At 36.7% G+C, this 19,191-nt stretch overlaps 2 protein-coding genes across 3 annotated transcripts; both read left to right on the top strand.

Annotated features, from left to right (window-relative positions):
* Positions 1-3,039: 3,039 nt before the first annotated feature.
* LOC122014931 (probable receptor-like protein kinase At2g42960) lies at positions 3,040-9,994 on the top strand. 2 transcript variants are annotated; one of them, XM_042571470.1, is made up of 8 exons: positions 3,040-3,559; positions 5,197-5,880; positions 5,980-6,084; positions 6,293-6,415; positions 6,606-6,776; positions 6,867-6,996; positions 8,887-9,096; positions 9,580-9,994. In XM_042571470.1, exons 2-8 carry the CDS (start codon positions 5,216-5,218, stop codon positions 9,712-9,714), a joined length of 1,539 nt encoding a protein of 512 aa, XP_042427404.1. In that variant the 5' UTR covers positions 3,040-3,559; positions 5,197-5,215; the 3' UTR covers positions 9,715-9,994. The 2 variants fall into 2 exon arrangements, with proteins under 2 accessions (XP_042427404.1, XP_042427403.1); XM_042571469.1 differs by having other exon boundaries at positions 6,606-6,996.
* Positions 9,995-10,271: 277 nt separating this feature from the next.
* Positions 10,272-16,458, top strand: LOC122015898 (protein NPG1-like). The gene is made up of 5 exons (XM_042572986.1): positions 10,272-10,724; positions 11,287-11,539; positions 11,706-12,916; positions 15,028-15,175; positions 15,929-16,458. Exons 1-5 carry the CDS (start codon positions 10,527-10,529, stop codon positions 16,249-16,251), a joined length of 2,133 nt encoding a protein of 710 aa, XP_042428920.1. The 5' UTR covers positions 10,272-10,526; the 3' UTR covers positions 16,252-16,458.
* The last annotated feature ends 2,733 nt before the right edge of the window (positions 16,459-19,191 follow it).

Genomic DNA, 19,191 nt, shown 5'->3' with positions numbered 1-19,191 from the left:
TGAATCATGATTACTATGATGAAAATCAAGTGAAATAATCACTGTAGAGAACTTTTCAAACCAAGCACGAGGTGCTTGTTTGAGACTATAAAGCGCTTTACGAAGTCTACAAACTTCACCAGATTAGTGTGAAATACTAGGAGGAGGTGTCATATAAACTTCTTTATGAAAATCACCATTTAGAAATGCATTCTTGACATCTATCTGAGATATTCTCCATCGACGAACAGAAGTAACAACAATCAGAGTACGAACAATCATCATTTTTGTAACAGGAGCAAATGTTTTCTCATAATCCATTTCATACTCCTGAGAATAACCTTTAGCAATAAGATCCAAGCTTTGTATCGCTCATGTAGTTGGGCATGCTTCTCTCTATTCCTCTTTGCGTGTTTTTTGTTGTACTTGCTTTGTCCTTCGTCCACATGTCGAGTGTAATAAATTAGTCTCTTAGTCTGCTCTTCGTGTCTTTTTGGGTTATGGTGTTACTCAAAAAGGATATCATTGCTTTGATTCCGTTAGTAAAAAATTTTATGTCTCTCGTCATGTTGTGTTTCTTGAGCATATTCCATTCTTTTCTATTCCAGCTAGTTCACATAATATGACAAAGTCAAATCTACTTTGTATTGATCCTTTCAATATCGACACTGAAGAAGTTTTACACACAGCTCCTACTGGTAGCTCAACTGAATCTGGTACTTTGTTTCCTGAGATATCTGCTCCACATGCTCCTCCTTCTACTACTACCCAATTATCTCCTGAGGTTGTGGATAATCCTTCTCTCCACCGTCGTCAATCCACTCGTGTTCGTAAGTCTACTAAACTGCCAGATTTTGCTTACTCTTGTTATTCTCATTTTTTTACTTCATTTGTTGCGTCAATTTATTATCTTTTTGAGCCTGTATCCTACAGAGAAAACTGACATGACAGAGGGTTGTAAAGCAAGGAATTGTTGAAACTGCTTCAACATATATGGATCAGATTTCCATGAAGCATCTGTACTACTAGGTATGATGACAGAACGAATAATGCTCAGAATAACCAAACTGTAAGAATACACATATGTACGATCTGTAAAAACTAGTGTTAGGATGACCCGTGGTCACATAGAGAATTCGAGGCAGAAAAGGATGTCAAATATAGAAATCGGCAGCATAGGGCGTCAGTGTCAAAATCAGTAGAAAAGAACGTCAATACCAAAATTGGTAATGCAAGGCGTCGATACCGAAATCGATAGAAAAGAGCATTGACGTTGAAATCAGCAACATAGGACGTCGGAGCCGAAATCGACAGAAAAGAGCGTCGGAGCCGAAATCGGCAGAAAAGAGCGTCGGCGCCAAAATTGGCAGGACAAGTCGTCGGCGCCAAAATCGGCAGGACAAGTTGTTGGCACCGAAATTAGCAACAATAGTAGGAGACGGCGACGACAACAGGAAGCAATAACAGAGGACGACAGAAAAAAAAAATTATGTCAGAGAAAGAGAACTTTGCTTTGATACCATGTAAAAATTAAGAAAACGAAAAAAAAACTGGTCATATTATTGAATCCAAAATTGATAATAGGAAATACAGATTATAAGGCCTTTATATAGTTTGTTAAAAAAATCTTAAACTCTAAATATAAAAGGAAAAAAAGATCAAATTACCCTAAAAGTTATAAACAAATAAATATATATAATCTAACAATCAATAATTAAAAGAAAAATATCTTTAAAAAATCATTTACATATAAATATATTAATAATTTTGTATATACATGCAATTATCGAGACACCACATATGATATTATTACATGTACATATTTAAATTAAATAATACTCAATAATATTCATATTTTTATATCATAAAATGAAAGAGTATAAAATTTCTACTAACACAATAATAATAATTGCATTAAATCTTAAGAATGTTCCCTTGATTCATAAGATAACTCAGTTAAGACCAACAAAGCAATTGACGTAGCGAAAGGTGTTGAAACATTTGATTCGAACATGAGCATCATAAATATAATCTCCTAAAGATCTATTTATTTTATATAATACCAAGCAATAAATATCCAAAAACTAATTATTTTATGGGAAAAAAAATGATGAAATATTATTGATAAAAAATTAACTAAAAACAATTAAATAGAGCTTTAAATAGTCTCAAAATTTTAACACTAACTTGCGAAAGGTGAAAATAACCTAAATTATAAAATAGTTAAGAAAGATAATTAAAAAAAAACTAAAAATCTTTTGGGTCTTCGAAAATACTTTGAACTATATATATATATATATATTTTTGTCTAAAACTGGGCTGCTACCGGTTTAACCCGATAATCAATTTGCAACTATAAATCTTGGAACATGTATTGATTGATATATTATAGGTCGTTCAATTAAAGTAAAAAATTATAATTTATCCGATCCTAGTCCTATCATGCCGATCTTGCAAATATCCTACCGATTTCATTAATCCTACCGATCCGATTCTGATTCCACTATAAAAAAAACTATCATGCATGATTCAAAATTGATTCAGTACAATTCTACAATTTAGGATAAGATTTTACAAATACTGCCTACTATGTTTGATCTACTTAATCCCATTAACTCTATATTACTTAACATCAACTATTTATCTCTAACCATATATTTGATTCTAACCTTTTTTTAAAGTTACAAAAAATATTTAATTAGGTGTTTTTTTAATTCCGATATTATGTTTTAAGATTTTCTCATCTAGTAGGATTTCCTTTTATTTTTAATAAATTATTTTTAAATAAATAAATTAAGTATTATTAAGTCAATATTGAACTAAAATATATTATAAATAAAAAACAGATATTCATCACTGGTTTTTTAAAGTCCATAATTAATTAGCAATATTCCGAAAATAATAATTACAAATTTATATTATTATTATTATTATTATTATTAACTACTTTTCATTCTATAAAGTATTATGTATCATTTATTTTTTCTTCAAATTATACGAGAAATTATTTAATAACTGCTGTATAAAAGACTTATAAAAGAAGCCGTCAATTCCGTGTCATCTCTGTGCCAACTCTTTTACTGCACTCAGAAGCATCTCCTTCCTCCTGCCTCTCTCCCAACCTCCTCCTGTGACTTCTCCTCTTCCTCTCCCTTCTCCTTCCTATTCTGCCACCTACCATTGATAACTCCATCTCTCCCTCTCTCCGCCCTCGCTTCCATGCCCATTCCCATCCGCTTCTACAAATCCAAGGCGCCACCACCTTTCCTCCAAGGTCAGGGGCAGCACTAGGGTTTCAGGGCAGGAGCCTCTGCGAACCGAGGAAGATCCATTGCGGCTTAGATCTGAGCCTCCGTGGCTTTACGACTTCTCGGCTCGTCTTCTCTTGGGCTCCCGCTGTTAATTGGATCTGGTGAACTGAGGCAAATGGTGCCGCAGTAGCTTCTTGTGGCGTCTCTTGACGTAGATTCTTCGCTTTACTGAGTGTCGGACTGTATTGGACGTAGTTCGACGGGATTTTGTGGAACAGGTGAGGTAACCGTGGAAAGATTCGATTTTGGCGGAGATCTGGAAATTCAAGGTACGCGTCAGAGTCGGATAACTCAAATTCGTTTTTTTTTTCACTGGTGTTTTACTTAATCAGAACTAGCAAATTTCGAATGAAATTCCCATTGGAGGAATAGGGTCGTCTTCTTTCCTCTCTAAAGGTACTTTTTTTTTTCCTTCGAGTCTAGATTTGGAAAGGTAGGTTAAAAAAAGAGCATACAGTGAGCGGTGAGAGGGACTCTTGTAACCCTCCCATCAAAAACAGTTTTCAGGGGCTCTTTAATTTCCTACAGTAAGTTTCGGAGATCATTTATCCAATAGTATCTCATAACCAGTGCGTTAATTATCAATATTCCAAATGATTTTTTGTGTCTGTATTTAGTATAAAGGTTTCATGATGTGCACAGGTGTTCATTCAGTACTTTCATGAAACCTTGCAATTTATGTGAAATTCCGGCAAATAAGAATTTCATCATGATTAAATTATTGTATGCGGTTTTAATATGAGCCAGTAAGTACTATAGTAGTATAATAACTTTGGGTCTGCAATTCCTCCATGACAATGGAAGCATTAGTCATATGCTAATAACTTTAGTTATTGAACCATAGACTGTGATGAACAACATGGGGGTATTTAGGTGATGATAACTAGCTTCCACGAATGATTCTTTGAGAGGAGAATCCATATCGTCTTGAAGAATGAAGAAAGAGAGGATCATTTTGTTTAAACTTGTGTTACAAATAAATTTTGTATGCAAAATTATTTATGTGTACCTCTTCCAAAGAAAATAAGCTAATCTAAAATGAAACATCTCCAATAACTTGGTCATGGTGGTTTGACTCACTGTTACAACTAATTTCCATTAGAACAGCATCTATAGTATTAAAAGTCTATAATTATTTTCTGATGCAGCAAAGAACCACATAACAAAAGCTTAGGCCACAAGCCAACAATTTGAATCATGGCAGTCATATGTTAATATCTTAACACAATTCCTCTCTTATGACTTTGTTGTCTTGTTGGATAAAGTATGATGAGGATGATATAAATAACTTGCAAATATATAGGTGTTTGTTTATTATGGTCAAGCAATCATGTAATTTATGCAATTTTTAGTTATGTAAATAATGATTGAATCATGATAGAATTGTTTTATGTGCTATTAATTTAAATCAATAGTATTCTTTCATGTGGACATTTGACATGCCTGCCACCATTAGAGTTCATGGCTTTTGGAAGTAATGTTTTCTCCATTCCTATGTAGCAAGGTAACCCATGTCTCGTTTTTTCTTAAATTTTAAATTTACTATATTGAATATATAACCAGAGCAATTTGTAATCTTTTTCTTTTCTTTGTATTCAATTTCCTTTGCTTTTGTCATCATTACTCAAGGAAATATCATGGTTAGGCCAACTAAATTGTGCTTATTTCAGATCAGACTGGAAACTTCTTGGTGATGATACCTAAATCCTTATTATTTTCAATCATGATGTAACTCTTGCCCTGAGGTTTATGTCCATTTTGAAGTAAATGTCTTCAAACATAATTAGAATCCACTTGATAATGATGATGAAAAACTATTAAATGTAAAATGAATAAATTCTATATGGCTCATGTTTCCAACACCAAGGTGAGCATGTAGTAATCAGTTTCAAATTTTACTATGCAGGAGATTTGCTGATAGAAGTATGTCGTCTCTGAAGGAACATTTATATGATAAAACTTTTCTTTTTGGACTTAAGCTATGGGTTGTAATTGGGATAGTGGTTGGGGTGTCCATATTGGGTGTTCTTTCGATATTAGTTATATGTCTTAATGCTAGGAGTCAGAGGAGGTTGCGAAGGTCTTCCAACAATCTTCCACTCACCCAGATACCAGCAATTTCAAAGGAAATTAAAGAGGTGAGAGTGGAACAAGTACCAGCTAATGAGTTCGTTGCACGTGATGGGGTTCTTCTTACACTTCATGACAAATCAAATGAAAAAGTGTCAGATAAGGTTATGGTCCATTTGGGATTTGGCAAATCAAGGCATGCAGATGAAAAAAGTCAGTCAGGCTCTTTTCATTACATAGATAAAGATGGTAGTTGCCATTCTGGTGATGAAGGAAGTTCAGGCATAGTTGCCACACGGAGACAATCTTCGTACCCTATAACTGCTCCGTCACCTTTGACAGGTCTCCCAGAGTTTTCTTACCTTGGTTGGGGTCATTGGTTTACCTTGAGGGACTTGGAAGTTGCGACCAATCGATTTTCAAAGGAAAATGTACTAGGGGAGGGTGGTTATGGTGTTGTGTATCGAGGACAACTCATCAATGGCACTCCAGTAGCTGTTAAGAAGCTTCTCAATAATCTGTATGCTTTCTTTTCATAATTCTTCTTAAACCTACAGTACTGTTCTTTCATATTCGTTCTGTTAAATCTTATGTTTGCCCTTTTGGCATTTGATTATAGAGGTCAAGCAGAGAAGGAATTCAGAGTGGAAGTGGAGGCCATTGGTCATGTTCGTCACAAGAATCTAGTCCGTCTGCTTGGATATTGTGTTGAGGGTACTCAAAGGTAAGCTATACTTTTTTTTTCCCCAACCATTTCCTTTATAGCATTTACATTACTTCAACATGCTGCACTAGGGCTACAATTTACATATGTGGTATTTTTTCTCTCAAAGTTTTCTATGGCTCCTCCAATGACAAAAAGGTTTAAATGAAAAAGCTTGCTGAGAGTGATTAATACAGAATGTTTTTGTCTGTTTTTCTCATATTCTCAGGATGCTAGTTTATGAGTATGTGAACAACGGAAATTTAGAGCAGTGGCTTCATGGAGCTATGCGTCAGCAAGGTTCTCTCACTTGGGCGGCTCGTATAAAGGTTCTTTTGGGCACTGCAAAAGCGTGAGTCCTGATTCAATTAATACACCAGATAAAAATTCATGGCATGCCTTTTCTTTTAGTTTTAGTTTATTCTAGATAACTACATATTGACTGCCCTATATTTTATTTTGTCATGTATGCCACAATGGAAATTTTAAATGAATACTATAATTTTTGTAATGTATTTTAAAAATTGTATCTTTCATGGTAGTCTTGCTTATTTACACGAGGCAATTGAGCCAAAGGTGGTGCACCGAGACATCAAATCCAGTAACATATTGATTGATGATGAATTCAATGCTAAAGTATCTGATTTTGGTTTGGCCAAGCTGTTGGGGGCTGGCAAAAGTCATATCACTACTCGAGTTATGGGTACCTTTGGGTTAGTACTCTATACTCTTTTCTGCCAAAATAAAATGTTAATGAATAGGTCTTTTCATGAACTAGCATTATGGACTTTTCTTGTTTGCAGTTATGTGGCTCCTGAATATGCTAATACTGGGCTTTTAAATGAAAAGAGTGATGTATACAGTTTTGGTGTTGTTCTTCTGGAAGCGATTACAGGGAGAGATCCTGTTGATTATGGACGCCCAGCAAATGAGGTATGCACATGCAATTTCTTCTGTGAAATTGTGTTCAATTAATGATAAGTTAAATGGGTTAGTCCTGGCGTACCTTGCAGGCTGTGATTATTTACCTTCCTACTAACTCCATTTGCATTTGCTACCTATCAGAATATTACAATATTACCTTTTTCTTATGCATGGCCTACCTTGGTATGTCTTACAAGATTTTGAATTAAAAATTTAGAGGTTCGGGTCGGATTCTATATCCTCCATCCCTTTACCCATAGGGTATAGGATATCCGATGGATATACTCATACCCATCAAAGGATCGGATATCTTCTATACTTATAATTTTTCTTCTTTCTATCCAACTATTGTCATCTAATATCAACAAAAATAGTTAGTGGATTTTAGAAAAAGAAAATTTTCTTTAATATATGTATATATATTATTTAATCGAGTATTTGGGTCGGATATCGGGTATCGATAGTCCCTCCATACCCTTCTCCATTCGGGTTAGATATCAGATCCTCCATCGGGTTTAGGTGAAATTGACATCCCTACATGGAAGTCAGTATTAGTCTTCTAAATTTTCAACAAGGTTAGCTACTTTGTGTTCACTACCAAGTACATATCAAACAACCACATGGAAGCTAAGACATAATGTGTTGATGTTAGAGTTGATTATTATTTCAGCTTTAAAAAAAAAGGAAAAAAAAGAGTTGGTCTTTATTTGCTAAAATTTCCTTATTATTGCTACAGATTTGTTTGCACTTAACATGTCTTTGACGATCTATTGGTGAAATGTAATAGTTTGACGTTATCTTTAGGTACTCACATAGTTTTGACCTGAAGTTTATCTCTCCCTATGATTGCATGAGCCCAGTAGCTTATCTATAATTATACCGGCATGAATAATGTAATTTTGAGCTTCTTTTATTTTATTCAACATGAGTTCATCCACTCCATCAATGGGTTTTCTTATGTTTCTTTTAATCTTTTACACTTTCTATTAAAAGAATAGATGCTGGCATTACTAATTATAAACTGATAATGTTCATTGACAAGATAAGATACATGTAGTCGATCACAAATAGAGTTGGGACTTAGTATTGTTGTATTGATTTTGATTATCATATATATGTACAATTCCCCTGGTAAAGGAACAATTCTAGAGAGGAATATGTAGCCAACTTTTGATAAATATCAAGATTTATAGTTTAATTTCGTGTTTGGGTATCGGTCCTCAGTCGGAACCAAGTCTACTAGAGCCATGCCAATGGTGTCGAGCCCTGTGTTGAGAAGTAATAGTGGCAACAATGTCAGAAGAAAAGGCCGTGGCGATCATGTATTGAGTCCTATGTTAAGCATTAGAAGCAGCATCAACAGAGTAAGAGGGGTTCAGGTGTTGAGCCTATTCTGTTGGGAGAATAGGAGGAGAAACAAGAGTCTCGTTTTGCCTCCCCGAGGAACCACCAAAGGAGATAGTTGCTGGAGGAAAGCCTGCATATGTCGTCATTGGAGGAAGAAGTTGTTGCTTCACCTTGTGATCAGGCCTCAGTATTTTCCACCTCAGAGCTGGGGAATGCTTCAACACAGTTTCAAGACCTTGTGTCCATTGAGGCCTTGTTCCATGTTCTCTGATGTCTCAACCCCATTCCATATTCTGGCTAGACAGTGGAATGAGATGTTTTATCTGTGCTGGTCAACAAAGCAAATTTTTTAGATCATAATAATTAGTGTTTAGAGAGTTTGAGTTGTTAAATATGCATTTTATTCATATTTCAAGTTTTGACCACAATCTCTTCTTCATCCTGCTCACTAAAGTTAGAAGCGTCCTTATAAGCATGGGCACAATAAAAGTATATTTTTATAGCCCTCTTTCACTTCACTGTTATGTCAAACATATGCTTGCTATTATGTAGGTAAATCTTGTTGACTGGCTCAAAATGATGGTTGGGAGTAGGCGTTCAGAAGAAGTTGTAGATCCAAATATAGAGGCAAAACCATCAACGAAAGCACTTAAACGTGCTCTTTTGACAGCTTTGCGGTGTGTTGATCCTGATTCAGAGAAGAGACCAAAGATGGGTCAGGTTGTCCGAATGTTGGACTCCGATGAGCCAATACCACGTGAGGTAAGATCTTGTTGGCCTATGTTTTCTTTTGTTTTAAACAAGTGCTGAAGCACAAATTGTTCGACAATAATTAGCTTCTTCAGTTCAAACAATTACAAGCGCTGGCAAATCTCTTACCTGGTAAGTTGTGGCTAGACATATAGTTAATAGACTGTAAATAATTTGTCAAATTGTGTCTACTTCCATGGTTACTGAGCTCAAAATTGAACTTGAAAAATGTTGTTTTCAAGAATTCTTTGAGATCAAACCTAAAAATGTTGTAAACCATGCCTAGAAATATAACCTTTTGGCTTCTTTACATTCTTAGTGGACATTGTTTCTGCTGGAAGACATCTAAAATTCTATTAATAAAGAAATCTGTCATTTTTTAAAATTGCAATTCTATGTTACTTTTTAAGGGCTTCAATATTTAAATCTCTCAGTGAAATATTTGTGAGGTGCATAAATTTATGTGATGCTATGGACCAACTTGGGATTTTGCAGGACCGAAGACATCGTCGAAACTGCGCAGGAAACACAGAGATCGATTCTCAGAGGGACAGCTCCGACACCGATAAAAGTGACAACCCAGATTCTAGATACAGCAGTCGAAAGAATCGACCGGCTTCGAGCAAATGAAGTTTTCAAAATCCAAGACGATGTCGTCTTCTGCTTCATTTGTTTCATTCTTTAAACCGGCTGCTTCCCTATGCTGCAACAACTGATATTTACTACATTAATCATCTCTTTAGACTACCACGGATGGAGTTCGAATCAAGCAGCTGGATTAAGGAAATGTTTTCTTACCATATTTTATATTTTTCATGGACAATTATTTCGGCAGATGCTTGTACTTAAAAATAGTGTGTAAATGCTTTTGGTTATTTGAGAGATGTGTTCCTCACCTACAATAGGGAAATGTTATTGCCCAAGAGAACTATACCTTGATTGCTATTGTATAAGCTTCGTTTCTGCTATCTGAATTTAATATCTAGATTTTAAATACTATCTTTTCTTTTGGTGAAAATATTTTAGATATCTCATTTAATATAAAATTATGGTGGAGTATTGTGAAATTGTGTGGTTAGGTGAAATGCTGTTTAAAAAAATAAAAATAAAAAATCTACACAGCGAAAAAAAGGGCTTTTACGGCTATTCCGCCATAAATTAAATAGATATATCCATTTTCTTCTGGCCGAGTGCGAGAACGGCCACCGTTGATCCCGGTCACATTCACCTCCCCGCTTTAAATCCCGGTTCCCATCGCCACCCGTCCTTCTGCCTTCCGAACCATGGAACCTCCCCGAGGACTCGCCGCCGATCTCGACCCCTTCGCCACTTGATCCCTTTTCCGCCTCCTGATCCAACTCTCCTCGAGGCTTGCCGCCTTCTTCGCCAGCGGCGACCGTCCGGGCTGGCCGTGGTCTTATGCGTGACGGAATCTGCCATCTATGAACGTGGACATGGGGATCGGTGATCTCGAAGGTGATGGGGGAGGCGGGGAGGAGGATGTGGTGCCTACGAAGGAGGATATCCATGTCGACAAACTTTCCGAGGAGACCGCTGAAGTGGTGGAGGCCAAGCCCGACGACGGGAACATTCGGGAGGCTGAGTCGTCCCTCCAGGAAGGGCTCTCGCTCAATTATGAGGTTCGATATCTCTCGTTTTCTCGTCCGGATTCCTAATCCGTTAGTTGTTCCTGTTCTATGTGGTACTTTTTCTTATATATAGACTTCGTGTTGTTTCCCAGATTGATTTATCGGTAGATTTGCCCTTTTTATGTAAACTACCGATAATGTGACATTGTCTCTTGTTAGGTTTCGGAATTCGCGTTGTAAGTTTTGTCCATACCGTAATATATATACACACACACACTTAGTTTTGTTGAACTCTAAGAAGTGATTGGTTTTCAATTCTTGCATAGAAATTATTGGCCAGGCAGTTAATATATATACACGCACGCACACTTAGTTTTGTTGAACTCTAAGAAGTGATTGGTTTTCAATTCTTGCATAGAAATTATTGGCCAGGCAGTTAATTTCGTGTTTAGAAAAAAAAAAAAAAAGGATGACTTGACAACCTAAATGCTCGATGGTGGATTTTTGGCTTTTGGACTTTGATGTCTGGATAATAATTAAGTTACACTTTGAGATTAATATCTGCAATTGGACTTGGTTCATTAATTTTGTTTTTTTACATTGAATGATAAAGGAAGCAAGAGCACTTCTAGGAAGACTTGAATATCAAAGAGGTAATATTGAAGCTGCTGTTCGGGTATTCGATGGAATAGACCTTCAAGCTGCTATTCAGCGATTACAAAGTTCTAATGGTGATAAGGCTCCTGCAAAGAGGAATCGATCACGTAGTGACTCTGTACACATGCCATCACAACATGCTGCTACCCTTGTTCTTGAAGCCATCTATCTGAAGTCCATGTCTTTGCGGAAACTAGGCAAAGCTGCTGGTATGAGTTTCTTTTCATCATTTATAATCTGTACAGATTGTGTAAGTCTCTCTGAATGTTTATGGGAATTCCTTGTACTTTCTTTATGTTAAATCTGTTATCTAAGTGCTGATGCTTTCTAACCTTGAAGCTTTAGTAAATCAGTAAGTTGTGTTTCATCTTGCAGAAGCTGCTCGAGAATGCAGCAGCGTCCTTGATGCTGTAGAAAAGATGTTCCAACCTGGCATACCAGATTTTTCAGTTGAGCAGAAATTACAGGAAACAGTTAGTAGAGCAGTGGAGCTACTTCCGGAGCTCTATAAGCAAGCTGGGTGCTATCAGGAAGCCTTTGCTTCATACCGTCGTGCACTCCTAAGTCAATGGAATCTTGATGATGACTGCTGTGCAAGGATTCAGAAAAGATTTGCTGTACTTTTATTGTATGGTGGAGTGGAGGCTAGCCCACCTAGTTTGGCTTCCCAAGTTGATGGTGCATTTGTTCCAAAAAATAATATGGAAGAGGCTATTTTACTCCTAATGCTAGTGTTAAGAAAATGGTCTCTGGGCAAGGCCCAGTGGGATCCTTCAGTGATCGAGCATCTTTCTTTTGCACTCTCTATATGTGGTCAAACTTCTGTCCTTGCTAGACACTTTGAAGAGGTCATGCCTGGAATATATCCACGGTGTGATAGGTGGTACAGCTTGGCTCTTTGCTATAGTACTGTAGGTCAAAGTCTTTCTGCATTGAACTTATTAAGGAAGTCATTAAACAAAGATGAAAGTCCTAATGATATCATGGCATTGCTATTGGCTGCTAAGATCTGTAGTGAGCATAATTCTCTTTCTTCTTCTGGAGTAGAATATGCACGGAGAGCTATAGCAAACGCTCAAGTTGCAGATGAGCATCTAAGAAGTATAGGTCTTCGTTTTCTAGGGATTTGTCTTGGAAAGCAAGCTAAGATTGCTTCTTCAGATCATGAAAGGTCAAGCTTGCAAAGTGAAGCCTTGAAATCATTAGATGAGGCAATTTCTATTGACCTCGATAACCCAGATATACTTTTCGACCTAGGACTTGAATATGCTGAGCAAAGAAATACAAATTCAGGACTCAGATGTGCAAAAGAATATATTGATGCAACTGGTGGATCGGTATCCAAAGGATGGAAATTGCTCGCTCTGGTTTTATCTGCTCAGCAACGTTACTCAGAGGCTGAAATTGTAACAGATGCAGCTCTGGATGAAACTGGTAAATGGGAACAAGGACCGTTATTGAGAATCAAGGCAAAGTTAAAAGTGGCTCAGTCTCTACCTGTGGATGCAGTTGAAGCATACCGCTTGCTTCTTGCGCTTGTTCAGGCCCAAAGAAAGTCTTCTGGATCTTTCAAGAATAATACAGAGGTTTTCTTGACCTTTACCTGCATTCTATCATGAATTATTTTTTTTCTACTGGTTGTCCTTGTTATACTTAGGGGGCGTTTGGTTAAATGATGAGAATGACTATGGGTATGAGTTTGATAGTAAGGTGGAATGAGAATGGGAATGGGAATGAAACTCACCTAGTTATATGGGTTTTGTTGATTCCCATAAATTTAGAAATCATTCCCAAATTGTTATTCCCAAACTCACAATCCAAACACTATCTTTTACTATCATTTCATTCCCTCATTCCCAAACCCATCAACCAAACACCCCCTTATTGCTTTAATATGGTGGTTTTGCATGTGATGACCAGAATAATAATTGTGATCGTAAAACTTAAAGTGACTAAGAACCTGGAAAGTGGAAACCTTGGTCGGAATAAGAGGTGTATAAGTTTAGGAAAGAGGTGGAAGAATGTTCTTATCATAATTTCAAGTGCTGATCATTACCAGTTGACTTGGCTAAAACTATTGGCATGGGCAAATTTTAGAGGAATGCCTATGCTGACACAGTTTTGGTGGTATTGATAGAGCCATGGACTATCTTGGATGGTTTGGTCTATCCATGACCATTTAATTTAGCAGTGATGGGAAGTAGATCAAATACTATAAAAGGAGAGGGGAGTGAAAGAGGTAAGTACCAATTGGAGCACTGACAACAAAGAGAAGGAATGCTGGAGTCAAAGAAATCGAGATGCATTGATATTTTGTACCTAAGTTTATTCTAATTTCAATTCTATTTGTCCAAGGCCTTTTAGTGGTTTGAAGCTATATTTATATACATACAGAGAAATCAATTCTAATCTTAGATACCCTGAGAGTGTTATTGAATGATTCCACTAGATGTTTCAAGAATCAGCACTCTTAGGATATTACAATAACCAGTTGTTTGATTTGATGCTTATTTTGATATTAGTAAGATATAATTATTAATTGAAATACTTGATATATATTTTGTAACTTGTTGATCCAAAATTTTAATTTGATTGATTATCTAATTTCAATTAGCTTATATTTATAAGTTAATCACTTAATTTGAAAGGGATTATAGGAGTGCAACTAATTTAGGTTGATATCAGCACATTTTAAAGTGCACCAAATGCCAGCATAGCATGGCACTGAAATTGTACCATTTTGGCTGAAGATCAAAACATTGGCATGCAAGGATACTTTACAATATAGTTTTTGTTGCAATGGACCTTTTTGAAGTCCCAGAAAAATATTTAGAGAGTCGAGCAGATGAATTTCCTCATAGGATAATGTTTTACATTTTTACATCACAAATTGTTCATTTTTACAGTGAAAGTAAACAAGAAATAAAGTTGATATCAGCTTGTCCTGTTGGCATATGATATATCTATTTGACGGATTCTCATTTTTATTTCTATCAGTTTCTTTACTGTTATGTAGTGTGCAGATTAGGCACCCAGAGATGTAGCATGGGATCTTTCTGTATGTTCACATCAAGATAAACTTAGGCCATAACACAAATCTAGAATGTGTTATTGCATTGTGCATGACACATTTGTTTCTAGTCACAATATATTGTTGAAAGTTGCTAGGATTCACATAACTAAATAATAGTCCAAGAAGTAGGCTGTTGTGATGCAAAATGTGGAAAAGGAAAATGTGCCACCCAACAAAGTGTCTATCCTCACAACAAAAGATTCAAATGCTGCTATTGAATGTTAATCTAAAATTGTCATTGATTCTGATGAAGTTAGGTTCGTAAGTTGGCAATTCAATTATGCTTTTCTTATTTGACACTCTTTCTGTCTGTGTTCATGTTTTCACATTGCATCATTAATAAGAACTATCTAAACAGAAATCTACTAAAAACACATATGCCTGCCAGTGCAAGTATTTGTACATCATTCATAGGGTGAGCATGAGACAAATAAGAAATTGTACAAATAGCTTTGTAGTGCTGCTTAATGAAATCATTTTACTCTTCAGTGCTGCATTAAATCTCATTTGTTGGCTAGTAGTTGGATGGATATATATAGAGCCATAGTGCATAGAGCTGTAGTTGTTTTTTTGTATGCAAATCATTGTTTACTTGTGGTATCCTTAAATTCTGATTTCTTTCAGATTGAGGATGACAAAGTCAATGAGTTTGAAGTTTGGCAAGGTCTTGCCAATCTATATTCAAGCCTCTCCCACTGGAAAGATGCTGAGATATGCTTGGATAAAGCTAGAGAAATGAAACCTTTTTCTGCTTCTATTCTACATACTGAAGGTATTGACGACCATATTTACTTTCTTTATATTCTTAATATCAAAGAAGGGGAGCCTTGGCGCAACGGTAAAGTTGTTGCCATGTGACCAAAAGGTCACGGGTTCGAATCCTGGAAACAGTCTCTTGCAAAAAGCAGGGTAAGGTTACGTACAATGGATCCTTATTCGGGACCCCGCATGACGGGAGTTTCGTGCACCGGACTGTCTTTTTTATATTCTTAATATCAAAAAGGTTCTCTGAAGATCTGCTACTTTTAAGAGACTTAATATCCTTTGCTAACAATGTTACTCGGCCCTAAATGGTGGTTTTGTTACTAACTTGTGCACGAGAGATGCTGAATAACTTATTATTGCTAACTTTGTCTGGACTCTTATAGGAATGGGGCAATAGAAAAAATCAATGTGGAATTTGCTAATAACTCTATAGTCCAAATATTATGGTTCATTGTAAACCCTAGTTAACTATATGCTCCTCTTAAAATAAAATTCTTGTTAACTTGACCATGAATTGCTTATGCAACTCATGCCCAGTAAAGGCCCCTTGACTTCCTATTACCTTGGACGGAGAAACATTGACATGTTAGTTTCAGTGGTCTATCTTCTGCATCAAAATTTGGAAGGATTGACTTAACTAGGTGGCCGTAGCGTTTTAGAATTTTCTGAAAATTCTTGCTGCATTGAGTCCATGAACCACAGATTTGACCATGTTTTGAGTTACTAAAAATCTGTCACCTTGCTATCTACAATTCATCAGGTTGTATTTTTGAAGCCTGTGGAGAGACCTACCAAGCAGCATTGGGTACTTACTGCAAGGCCCTCTCAGTTGAACTTGACCATGTGCCATGTAAAGTATCTATTGGCGCTCTACTGTCCAGAAAAGGCTCAAAGTCTCTGCCTGTCGCTAGAAGCTTTCTTTCTGCCGCCCTAAAGCTAGAACCAACAAATCGGTCGGCTTGGTATCACTTGGGTTTGATTCACAAGGAGGAAGGCCGGTTGAGTGATGCAGCAGACTGCTTCCAGGCGGCATCATTATTAGAAGAATCAGATCCTATAGAGAGTTTCAGATCTATTGCATAAGCATCAAAGTAAATGTTCATTTCCAGTTTTTCTTTGGGTTTACCTTCACATTTTGCCTACATAGCTTCATTCAATTGGATCTCTTTTGTACATTGTATTTATAGAGATTAGTCTTTGTGGACTCCCTGTTCTTTTTGGTTTTGTTTCCTGTAGTGTAATATTGGTTCTTGCTGCTTTGGCAGCTTATAAACTGTTAAAATTGTGTTCCGTCTGGGTCCTTTTATCCGAGTAGTAAGGCTAAAGAGGATAGTTCTTCATTCTACGTAGAAGCCTTGGTAAGTATATAGTAACAATAATATATCTTCTTTTTCACAGCTCATTTTCTCTCTTCTTCCTCACCAAATCAAACTTTCATATGATAAATCTTAACAACAGTCTGTAAAATTCCTGCTGTATAATCCAAACGACGCATTCCACTCGATTCAAAGAATCCTATATCAACAAATTAAACAACCGATCACCCCCAAAAAAATCTTTTAAAAAAAACACCCCAAAAGAACAGTAAAAACAACAAAATATATATATATATATATATATATATATATATCAAGAATGTGCCTCTCCTCTCTTTCTCTATATATCAAGAATCCTCCTCCGGCGACAACTCGCCGAGCATCATCTGCATCACCTGCACCTGCACCTGCAGGCACACGATGTAGTTCGCTGCCTCCCGGAACAGCCCCTCCACCTCCATTGCCTCCCCGTTCGGCACCAGCTCCTGCAGCGCCCTTATCTTCCTCCCCACCCCACCCCCTGCACCGCTGCACCGGCCGGAAACCCTCCTGGGTTTCTTTGAGATCACCGGACTCGCCCTCGTCCACCTCCGGTCGCTTCCCCCCATCTCATATGATATCCCTCTCTACACTTCATGATATATGGAAACCTATATAAAGAGACGAAGCATGTTCCGTTAACGTAACGGCACATGCATGCACATGAGCTTCCATGCACAACCTGGATGATTCCTTCCCCCTTCCAAAGCTCAGCATGCATTAACTCCCATGTATAAGACGACCTCTCTTCATTATACAGCTCAGTGCGGTGAGGCATGGTGGCTAGCTAGGCTGGTTTAAGCTTTAATTCGCCTCCCTGTAGGGGACCCTTTTATTGGCCCAAAGTTTCAGGATGCATAACATGTTTCCCATCTTTCTGTGTCTTTCTAGTTCATTTCTTAAATAGGGAAATTCATCGTAAGCAATGTTCTTAAATCGTGGATGAACCGGCCGCAGAAAAAAAAAATCCTGTCGGTTGCCCTTTTTCTTCCCCACGAGAATACCTAATGCGAGAAAAAAGGGTGGTGAAATCAATCTACTTATAGATTTTAAATCTGTGAGATTGCTTTTAGAGGAAGCATTTTCGTTGTCGCCATGTGCATTGTCATGGACAAGAAATCCGGGAATGGATAGATGGATGTGTGCTGTCAGAGTAGGGATGACAATTTATCCGATAGATCCGAAGTTTCGTGAAAAAAAATTAAAATGGAAATGAGAATTCTCGGTTTTTTTGGGAATAAGACGGGTTTGGGACGGATATGAAAATACTATCTCTATCCTTAAATTCGTCCGAATATTATTATTATTAATATTAATAAATAATAATAAATTTTTTAAAAATATTAATAATAGTGTTAATATTAATATTAAAATTTTTGAAAATATTATTATTATTATTATTATTAATATTAATATTATCATTAATAATAATGATAAAATAATAATAATAATGATATAAATTAAATTTGAAGATTAGGCGGGGATAGAAAAGAGATGGGGATTCGATCTCCATAGGTTGGGTTCGAGGAATCTCCAAATTCGAAAAAACTAAAAACGAGATGGGGATGAAAGTGAAAAATCAGCCTCCACCTTGCCCCATTGACATCCTTTTGTCAAAGCTCTTTGATACTCTCAAGGAGTTAAGTCTAAGTTTAATCAATTTGTTTTCAATTGATTTTCTATGTTTATACAATAAAACTATTAAGTTTTAAAGTTAATCATAATCAATTTTATTTTATTTTTTAAAAAATAAATTGAAGGATTTTAATTTCAACACTTGTATTTAATAAATGTTTTGAGATGTCAATATTTACATTTGTAAAAATTAGATATTAATATTTTCAGATTTTATATTATCTAGATCATGATTTGCAAGATCATGATCTCATGTGGTATAGATTTAGGATTAAAATTGGATCGGTCAAGATCGGTTCGTCTACTAACCATCCTTAAAATTTAATTTAATATTTAATAGGATAATTAAATTGATCAATGAAGAAAATCAATTTAATATTTGATTAAATTTCATTTATAATAAGTTAAATAAAATTAATAATATTGATGTGACGATAAGGAGGGGTCCATCCGACAGGGGTCGATTGCCACAATAATGGAGGTCAGAGTTAAGGCGTTCAACGTTCAGATATCATGGGGCTAAACGGAGGATAATCGCATTGGTTAGTCAGACGATCAAGCTCCCGATCGGGAGGCGAAGGCTCCGGTCCGACTCCGCCTTTGACTTGGAGAGGTGTCAAACGACCGACGCTCAATGGAGTGTTAGACGCCAGGAGGAGGAAGAGATGATATGCAGAATCTTGGCAGATCAGCTGCCTCGCTCAGAAAGGCAACAAGACTCGACACAAGTTCAGCGGAGTTCCGGCCGAGCGGACGCGACACAGGCTTAGCGAAGATCTGGCCGAGCGGATGAGGCATAGGCGCAGCAGAGTTCCGGCTGAGCGGCTAACCCGCTAGGCCCAGCAACGGACTCGCTGTGTTAACTCTCGACATCCTTTTGGGAGTTAGTACTGCTGACACCAGGAATGGTCGACAAGAAGATCTTACGATGGAAACTTCCACTGTCACATCAGAGATATTCTCGGCTTGTTAAGGTATTGTGTAAGGGACACTTTACAGACAAGTTTTTTCAAGGAAAACTTTGAGAAGCATA

The sequence above is a fragment of the Zingiber officinale genome, chromosome 8B (assembly GCF_018446385.1).
Source record: "Zingiber officinale cultivar Zhangliang chromosome 8B, Zo_v1.1, whole genome shotgun sequence".
NCBI classification, from domain to species: Eukaryota; Viridiplantae; Streptophyta; class Magnoliopsida; order Zingiberales; family Zingiberaceae; genus Zingiber; species Zingiber officinale.
The sequence above is the reverse complement of the archived record's forward strand: the minus strand, read 5'-3'. Positions and strand labels throughout refer to the sequence as shown.

Excerpts from the sequence above, each read along its gene's own strand:
- LOC122015898 (XM_042572986.1), top strand. The coding sequence starts at position 10,527 with ATGAACGTGGACATGGGGATCGGTGATCTCGAAGGTGATGGGGGAGGC. Across the intron at positions 10,725-11,286 it reads GGCTCTCGCTCAATTATGAG|GAAGCAAGAGCACTTCTAGG; the intron begins GTTCGATATCTC and ends TGAATGATAAAG. Across the intron at positions 12,917-15,027 it reads CTTTCAAGAATAATACAGAG|ATTGAGGATGACAAAGTCAA; the intron begins GTTTTCTTGACC and ends GATTTCTTTCAG.
- LOC122014931 (XM_042571469.1), top strand. The coding sequence starts at position 5,216 with ATGTCGTCTCTGAAGGAACATTTATATGATAAAACTTTTCTTTTTGGA. Across the intron at positions 5,881-5,979 it reads AAGAAGCTTCTCAATAATCT|AGGTCAAGCAGAGAAGGAAT; the intron begins GTATGCTTTCTT and ends ATTTGATTATAG. Across the intron at positions 6,416-6,605 it reads CTTTTGGGCACTGCAAAAGC|TCTTGCTTATTTACACGAGG; the intron begins GTGAGTCCTGAT and ends CTTTCATGGTAG.